The sequence below is a fragment of the Vicia villosa genome, linkage group LG6 (genome assembly GCF_029867415.1).
Source record: "Vicia villosa cultivar HV-30 ecotype Madison, WI linkage group LG6, Vvil1.0, whole genome shotgun sequence".
Classification (NCBI taxonomy): Eukaryota; Viridiplantae; Streptophyta; class Magnoliopsida; order Fabales; family Fabaceae; genus Vicia; species Vicia villosa.
In genome coordinates, this window is record NC_081185.1 from 145,786,898 (window position 1) to 145,796,061 (window position 9,164).

The 9,164-nt window shown below is 36.1% G+C and overlaps 1 protein-coding gene across 4 annotated transcripts; it reads left to right on the forward strand.

Annotated features, from left to right (window-relative positions):
• Positions 1-245: 245 nt before the first annotated feature.
• On the forward strand, positions 246-3,278 carry LOC131612645 (guanylate kinase 2-like). Of its 4 annotated transcripts, none has more exons than XM_058884406.1 (11): positions 246-303; positions 745-791; positions 922-1,032; positions 1,154-1,227; positions 1,305-1,431; positions 1,648-2,010; positions 2,174-2,295; positions 2,376-2,511; positions 2,595-2,640; positions 2,749-2,857; positions 2,953-3,278. In XM_058884406.1, the coding sequence occupies exons 2-11, from the start codon at positions 789-791 to the stop codon at positions 3,047-3,049; spliced, it is 1,188 nt and encodes a 395-aa protein (XP_058740389.1). In that variant the 5' UTR covers positions 246-303; positions 745-788; the 3' UTR covers positions 3,050-3,278. The 4 variants fall into 4 exon arrangements, with proteins under 4 accessions (XP_058740389.1, XP_058740391.1, XP_058740388.1 ...); XM_058884405.1 differs by lacking the exon at positions 246-303 and adding an exon at positions 339-503; XM_058884408.1 differs by lacking the exon at positions 1,154-1,227.
• The last annotated feature ends 5,886 nt before the right edge of the window (positions 3,279-9,164 follow it).

Sequence of the window (9,164 nt, forward strand, 5' to 3'; positions counted from 1 at the left end):
GTCCAGTACTTCATATTTTGCAAATCAAACGCACCCATAATTTCTGATTAAATTGAACATGAATAGTGAAATAAAAATTGAAGTATTTATTTCTAAATTAAAAAAAACTTAAATTATGTTTAAAAATGTGTGATATTAATACTTTTAATTCAAGGAATCTGACAAAATTGTAATTAATGTGATAAAAGAAAATAAAAAGGGAAATATATAATTTACCAAAATGAATATAAGAAACAAAAAGAAGAAGCTTCATAAACACCCCACAAGAAAACAGAAACCAACAGGTCCTGCCTGCCCTTGAAGGTTTGTAAATTCAAAGCCGCCCCTTTTGCTTTTCTTCTTTCTTCCGCCTACAAATATATCATTTTCTTCCTCACTTTTTCTTCAATCTCTCTTTTCCCTATTCCATTTTCATCTTCATCTTCATTTTCATAACAACAACAGAAACTAACTCTCTTCTACCAAAAACAAATACATATTTTTTAAGGTTCATTCTCTCTTAGGTAACTTTAACGTTCACCGTTTCAACCTCTTCAAGATTTCATCTTTTTTCACATTGCGATCTGGGTTTTCTTCTTTTGTGTTTTTAATCAACTGGGTCTTGGGTCTTGTTCTGTTTCATGCTTTGATCCAACCTCTCTTTAAAATTTCACATTTTTATGCTTTATAATGGTAGTTTTCAATATATTGTTAGATCCCTTAATATTTGCTATGTTATTCATTTTGTTTTTGATATGGTTTTAGGTCAGGGTTTAAACAAGGATTAGATTATATACACAAATTTCTATATGGTAAGTATATATGATATCCCTTTCTATTGAGAATGTTAATAGATTCTGATGTTGAAATGTGGATCAAAGTGATCTTTTGTTATCATGTGTATGATTTGATTTTTCTATGGTTGTGAATTATGATTATTAGGGAGAAGCACCAGCATTCCTTGTTGATGATGACCTTCAAGATGGGCCTCTTAGTGGCCTTGAATTAACTAATGGAACTTGCAAAACAAGGACTATCTTCGGCGAAAAAACGGTAAGATTATACTAGATCATCTTTTGTTATGTATGTATGTATGTATGTTGTTTATTGATTAGGTTAGTTAGTTAGACATTTTATGCCTAAAACAAAAACTGGGCCTCCATGTGTTTGACAGTATGTCACTGTTGGAGCTGATGATGGAACTTTGTCCATTGACGTTCAAATTTTTGACCCTAGTCTTGGAGAATGGTCAGTTTGAAGTTTCTTAGCTTCATAGATGTTTTAGTAAGGCTTTTTGTTGCTGATAATTATTTTGGATTGTGCAGGGTTTACCCAACTGTGCTAGGAACTAAACCCTTGTCATGCAAAGGCCACTCGGCTGTGCTTTTCGAGAACCGGATTCTTGTTCTTAAGAAGGGTTCTAAACCAGATGATCAAATATGGTTCCTAGAGGTGAGTGAGTTTATGAAGGGACTATGGTAATGCATCGTGGATTTCTAAATTGTATTATAAACGATGAAGCACCGACATGGTTCACTTCACATTGGTAGTAATTTGAGAAAAATACATAATTGAGTAATCACATGTGTCGTTGTTGTCACTAACATGCTGTCGATCGGAAGTGTTGGTGGTAACGAAAAAATGCTGATTTTTTGTAATTGATACCAGGTGGACACCGATTATGTTAGGCAGCAGAGGAAAAAATTGGGGACAGAGGTTGTTGCATGGAGTAAGGGTGTGATTGGCAATGCTGAGAAACCTATTGTTATTAGTGGTCCTTCTGGAGTTGGTAAAGGAACACTGATATCAATGCTCATGAAGGAATTTCCATCGATGTTTGGTTTTTCTGTGAGCCACACCACCCGTGCTCCTCGAGATATGGAGAAAAATGGGGTCCATTACCATTTTACTGAGAAGAGTGTGATGGAGAAAGAGATTAAAAATGGAAAGTTTCTCGAGTTTGCTTCTGTCCATGGTAATTTGTATGGGACCAGTGTTGAAGCTGTTGAAGTTGTGGCAGATGCAGGAAAAGTAAGTTCCTTCTACTTCACTATTATTCTGATCGATTTTTATACAAACATCTATAACATCTAGAGTGTAAACCGTAAATATTGTCTTAACATCTTGAGTTATTATTATCGAACCATCTGTTGCCCTAATCAAAATGAAGCCTAAGCCATTATAATACTTGCAGAGATGTATTCTTGATATTGATGTTCAAGGAGCAAGATCAGTGAAGGCTAGTTCTCTTGAAGCCATATTCATCTTTATCTGCCCCCCATCAATGGAAGAGCTTGAGAAGCGCCTTCGTGACAGGTGAGTAATGACCGAAAAGTGATGCATATTTAATTTTCATCGGTCCAAAATTTTGGCCTAACTTAATGCTTCGAAACCAGAGGGACTGAGACAGAGGAGCAGATCCTTAAGCGTCTGCGTAATGCCTCGGCTGAAATTGAACAAGGAAAGTCTTCAAATATATTCGATTTCATCTTATATAATGACAATCTTGAGGAGTCTTATGAAAGACTTAAGGTAACAACTCCTGCTAAATACAAAACTTCGTGAGTCTTGAAATAGTTTTATCATCATCCTAATAAGTATATCCATTGATGCAGAAATTATTAGGACTTAACGGTTTTGTCGCTGCTCAACCGAAATCAGGTAAGAATCTTTTAAACAAGTGAAACTGAGTGAATGGTTTCAGTTCTTAAAGCCGAGACGATCATCAAGATATATTATATTGACATGTATATATTTCTGTTAATCTAGCCGCACCTAGAGAGATTAATCTACCAATGGATCATTCAGTGTCGAAACTCGACGACAAAATCATCATAAACTGCATCACTTCTGGACCGGATAAAGAGTCAAAGAGCTTGTAAGTACTGGACCTTTCAATAGTCCTATAATTTTCCTTACCTTTTTAGCACTGAAGGGTAAGTAAGGTGCTGATGTTTCATTTAAACTTGACAGGATCATGTTAGATGTTTCCTCACTAAAAGGGGGTGCACCTGGAAGGACAAGAGGGCTTGATTTTCATGTGATAGGCTTAATGAATCAACTTAGCTAACATTCTATGAACTTTAGCCACAACTAACTTGGATTTCTCTATTCATAATTGTTACTTTGAGAAAACGTAACACTGCGATAAGGCATTAGATTTATGAGTTGAAACATTTTTTTCCCTTCTCACTGTCGTTCTTTGATTGTTTGTGGCAATTGAATTGATTTGAGTAGTGTTGGCAATGTCACATTTATTATTATTATTCCCTACATGGGCAATGAAATGATTTTTATGATTTTTTTGTTGTCTCTAGTACACTTTGTGAGTGCTCCTTAGATGTGTATGTGCAGTGCACTTTGTCTGGCTCGATATGGTGCTTTAAGTTATTTTTCTGAAACTACATTATATACAAAATGGAGGTACAATGATGGTGTGCTTCACAAACAAGTTATACTTTAGATGTAAAATGGAGAGAATAGGACAAAATGCAAAGGCTGTTAAAAGCAGTTTTCAGTTGTGACTAGTGCGTTTTCCACCCATTTTCAATTCTAAGATGGTATGCTTTTTGGTTTAGTCTATCACGCCATGTGGGGTATAGAACCATGCTGCTACAACTTGCTCTTCACCACTTGCAACTGCAAGGTCTATTTTTACATTTAATATATTTTATGCGAAACTTATCGGTGTCGGTTCAAATAATTTATTTGTCACCATTTTAGTTTAGTGTTTTTGTTTTTTAATTAATTAAAATTAAAACGTATAGAGACATAAAGTTAGAGAATACAACTCCTCATGTTGTGAAATATTATTGGTTGATTACGGTTATAGTGGGGCAAATGTATGGTGTAGGTTTGACCGAACGTAGAAAAGGGGGAATGAATGAGAAAAGCAAGGTTCTGTGCAAGTTGTACTATCTCACAACCGAACCTTATTGTGTTTGTAGGGACCATTGTGAAAGTGTTTCCTCTTTTTCACGGGACCAAGTTGGGGGGACACACACCATACTGTTTGTTTTTCTCTGTTTACACCAACAACTATGCTACGTTTTATTGGTCAGCAATTCACGTGCTACTGTTAATAAGCTGCCATATAGCAAGTGCTACACGTTACGATCTTATGATTAGATGAGAAGAGTGAATTGGTGTGAAATACTAGTACTACTTGCAAGATTGATCCAATCGGATAAGACTCTCAAGTTACCACTTACCGTTTGTAGAACTTACAATGAACCGAATCAATTGGACTGAATATGAATTAAGTTCATGAATCAAATGTGCTGAATATAAATTAAAAATTAAGTTCGTTAATTAAATGAGCTAAATTTGAATTATACATGATTCGCATTGTTAGGTTCACGAGTCAATTCGATTATTTATGAGATATATTATATTGTTTCTAAGAGTAAGTTTAACAATTTACTTCAAATTTTAGTCCAATATTTTTTTAATCTAACTGTTTTAATTGATAATTTATATTCTCAAGTGAGCAAAATATTTCTAAAAATAATTATACAAATAAAATCAATGTTGTATAAATTTAAATATTATAACTTTTATTTTATTTTTTATATTTTTTATTTAAAAAATATAAATTTAAAATGTCAAATATATTATAAGGAAAAGATTTTAAAAAATGACTTTTAAGTAGGGTTGGCAAACGGGCATATCCGTCCCGTTTAGACCCACTCCGCAATAACCCGCAAGAAAACAGGGCGGGACGGTCATAGTTGATGGTGCGAGCCTAAAATCTTGGCATGTCCCGCAAAAAAGTGAGGGCGGGGCGGGCTAAACCCGCGGGCACTACACTTTTTATGCCTAAAAATGCAAAATTTATGTTAATGTCCGTGCCTGCAAAAGCCTGCATAAAAAAAGGGTCGAGACGGGGAGGTCACACTAGAGGGCGAGGGCCTAAAATTTCGGTCTGCCCCGTACAAAAAGCCGGGTAAAACGGGCATGTCCAACGGGCCAGATCCGTTTTGCTACCCATACTTTTAAGTCCGTGAAACAAACAAGTTGAATTTAACGAGCTCAACTGAGTTGTTCGTGAACTTCTAACGAATCAAATTTGAGTTGAAAAAAATGTGCCTGACGAACTCAAATCGATATTTGAGTTAAACTAATTCTTAATGATTCGTGCCAAGCTGAGGCGAGTTCGACTCAATTCATTTTCAACTTTACCTACAGGGCCAAAGTTTGCATTTTATATAACATGTTAGTACTCCCGGCTCATAAAAAATGTCATTTGCACTTTTTATCTATAGTAAAATAATTATTCATTTACAATTCCAATACAATATTTATTATTATTTTCTAATTATTCATTTTCAATTCCAATACAATATTAATATAATTATTTTTTTTTTATACTAAAACCAACACATTTAATCATTTTCTTAAAAATCACATATTGTTTAAATATGACACATATTTTATGAGATAGAAGAAGCACCATTTTCTAGTTTTAAAATTTGTGATGTGTCTTACATCAATAATATGATATCCAAACTAAACTAAAAATATTAAAAGTTCACTATAAAAAATTGGGGATGAGATTGTATGACGAAACAACTTATCAGATAAAATAGAGATAGTATAAACTATCATCACATGCTACGGGTTACATGGTTGATGTTGATTGGGGTGGATGTCTCGACACTCGTCGATCCATCCCAATCAGCATCTATGTAGGAAACAAGCTTCTCGATGAGAGAAGGATAAAGATGCAAACCATATTGTAAGGTGTCGTGAATGTAACACATGATGCATTTCAGTGTAAGCATGTGCTCAGTGTAGGGAGCGGAGCATACATGCGAAGTCACGCTTGTTGAACAACATAGGAGATGTCAGAACAGATAAATGTGAGATACTGCGAAGCACTGACATTACTTCGATAGAATGTAGGATCATCACATGGAGTGGTGATAGAGCGATAAGTAGTTTTTACATTGTTTTTGTTTTCCTTTGATATTTCACTGTTTTTATTCGTTTTCCTTTCATTTTACCATGTTTTACGCTTTGTTATTATATTTTTAATGTTTCCAGGTCATAACAAGTACTCTTGACAAAAGAAGGGCCAAATTGGATGAAACTCAGAAAAAGGAAAAAAGTCAAAGTCTTCCATACAAAAGTCGGAGGCCTGTTACGAGTCGTAGCAGCATAGCCCTGCAGGCTCCCTTTTGTCACACGCCCTGGCTAGAAACTAGGGGCCTATTACGGCTAGAGTTGTCAAAATGGGCTAGCCCACCAAGCCCGAAAATTTATAGGGCTCGAGCCTTAAAATCAGATCCCATACTTTTTATGGCCTTTTTAGCCCAGTCCTGAAAAACCTGCTACCCATCAGGGCTAGCCCATATGGATCGTGGGTAGCCCATTAGGCCCGCATAATTGTAAATTTTAAAAAATATTAATATTTATATTATCTTACTCCAAAATAGCACATTGCTTTTTCTCATCACACTACATTTTATCTCTATTCTATTCAATCTTTCTCTTTTAAATATTATACATTAATATAATCAACATTTTTTCATCGTATTATATTTTTTCTTATAATAAATATTCAAGTAGTATTTTACACAATTTAGACATATATTATATTTAGAAACACATTATAGTATTTGACAGATAATATAACAATTAAAAATGTATTATTTTAAAATAACATAATTTTTAATTTTATTTATAATAAATATTATGGCGTTTTTATTTTTTATTTTTTTAAATAAAAAAAGCCCATTTAGGACCGTGTAGCCCGAAGTCCATATAGGGCCGGACTCGGGTAGTAAATCTCGAGTACATATTACACAGGGCCTTTTTGGCCCAGCCCTAAAAAGCCCAGGACCCATCAGGGCTGTAATACCCGATATCATATTTATTCAATCTTTATTACTACTAATGTGGTCGGTATAAAAGAAGATGAATAAATATGATATATATTTCTACTAATTGGTCTATTGTGCTAGCAAAACCTATTAGTGGCAATAAGAGGGGTATAATGGTACTTTCACTCTTAAATAGAATTGGGGCTTGTTTGGTTCACTCACTCTTCCTTGGTCAAAAACAGAATTTTTGAGGGAGAAAAAGAAGAAAGGAAGCGTGGAAAGAAGAGGAAGAGAAGAGAAGAGTTCCAACTTGGTCCAAGCCCTACTTGCATGCAGCAGATTCTGTCCCAAATCTTGTTTCTGTCATCATCTCCATCTTGCTTTAAGCTCTATCATCATCTTCTTCATCTCTAAGGTGAGTCCCTAGTTAGTAACCATGGGTTTTTTGCATGTGGGGATTCAATTGGGGTTTAGGGATTGTGAGTGAAGTATGAATCAATAATGCTAATCATGTTAGTTCTGCTATAATCCTTGCATACTGATGTTTCTAAATGTGTTTGTATGATACAATTTCGTTAGAACTGTATTGGGAGTGCAGGGGATCCATTATAGAGCATTTGGGACTGTTATAGACTCTTTAAAATGCAGAAAAATGATTCTGGTACAGTGTAACCGGTTACGGGTTTTGGTGTAACCGGTTACGCTGTTGAAAATTGGGAAATCTGGGCATTTTGCGTGTCCGTAACCGGTTACGGGTTCTGGTGTAACCGGTTACACTGAGTGGGAAAGGAAAAATTCAGCAGCTTGGGAAATTCATATCTCCCGTATCGTGTACCCGTTTGACGCGTACCATATATCGTTAGAAAGCTAATTAAGTATACTATCTAGGAAAATTAGCCTTGGTGTTTAAATACTATTTTTCAATATATCTGACGCACCTACAGTCAAGAGCGACACCGGTAACATGTGGATATTGTGTTGTCATATTGAATTTTCTTCATTATCCTTGAATGCTGAGTTATGTCATTGTGTACTATACTTGGAAATATGAGAACACCGTCGTTTTGGTTAAACGATTGGATTGATTGTATTGTTTGTGACTTTGACATTATGTCATATTTCTGTATGCTTGAATCGAAGTGGCCGGAAGGCTAGATTGGGATGTCACTCCGACTATGTGGTATATGAGTCTTCCCGGACCGTGTAGTCCAATGGAATAACCCGTTCATGTGTATTGTTCGATAAGGTGTGCATCTAAGCTACCGTTGCAGTGTGCTCGTGAGTGCCATATGGGGTTCTTACTCACTTGGCGTTAACACACTTGCGTGCTCGGTATGGTGGGGTTATGCGGCCATGTAGGCTAATGCATAATGAGGTAACTCATCTCTAGTGAAGTAATGTAGACTAATACTAGGCTTTCGCCCGATGGGCTTAGGCGTCAAGGTGGCGGTTTGTACTCGGCGTAACTCACTAGCGTGAAGAAGGTTAACGGGACAATGACGCCAATTAGGCTAAGGTCATCTCGCGGCCATTTAGGCTTTCGCGAACCCGTTTAACCATCTTGCAGTGTACTTGTACAAGTCCCTTGACAATAGGCAGGAGGTTACTCATCGAGGATGCATTTATTCCATAATCTAGCCGAGGTTTATTTACATTTCTGGATTCCCCGTGTGTGGATGCGGGTTTGCATACTTGTTTGCTATACAGTGTGTATTTGTTTGAGGCCAGTCCAATGGTGGACGAGCCACTTTGTTTACTCCGTATTTGTACCGGAAGTGAGAATAACCCCGAATCCATGGTGGATTCGCTCATTTTTGTATGATCCCTATAGATCCGAGCGGACTAATAGGATAGGCGGACTCACTGAGATTTAGTAATCTCATCCCATTCCAATTATTTCTTTTCAGGTGGCTCGAGGCAAGATCGAGGTAAGGGAAAGATAGATTAGATCTTTTAGCGATGCTTGGATGTTTCTTTTAGTTCCTTATCGTGCTTACTAGTTCTTGTATTTTGGATATGTACTGATATGATGTACTTATATTTTGGCCATGATACATTCGGCTTATGTATTCGTGTACTTCTATTTCCGCTGCAAACATTATGTAATTGTTGTCTTATGAACCATATTTAATACTTTATGCATATTATTCTAGACATATATGTGTGGGGTGTTACAAGGGCCAACCCGTTTAGGGCCGGGTAGTCCATTTGGACAGCTCTAATTACGGCCACCCGTAACAGCTATTACGGGCGGTAACAGGTATGCGAACTATTCACTGATTCTTTCTTTTTTCGTCATACTTTGAGCCATTTTAGGAATTTTGGCACTTTAGGATTTGATTAGCTTGATCGATTTCATTA

Coding starts and splice junctions, on each gene's coding strand:
- LOC131612645 (XM_058884406.1), top strand. Junction 2,011..2,173: donor TTGTGGCAGATGCAGGAAAA/GTAAGTTCCTTC, acceptor TAATACTTGCAG/AGATGTATTCTTGATATTGA. Junction 2,296..2,375: donor GAGAAGCGCCTTCGTGACAG/GTGAGTAATGAC, acceptor CTTCGAAACCAG/AGGGACTGAGACAGAGGAGC.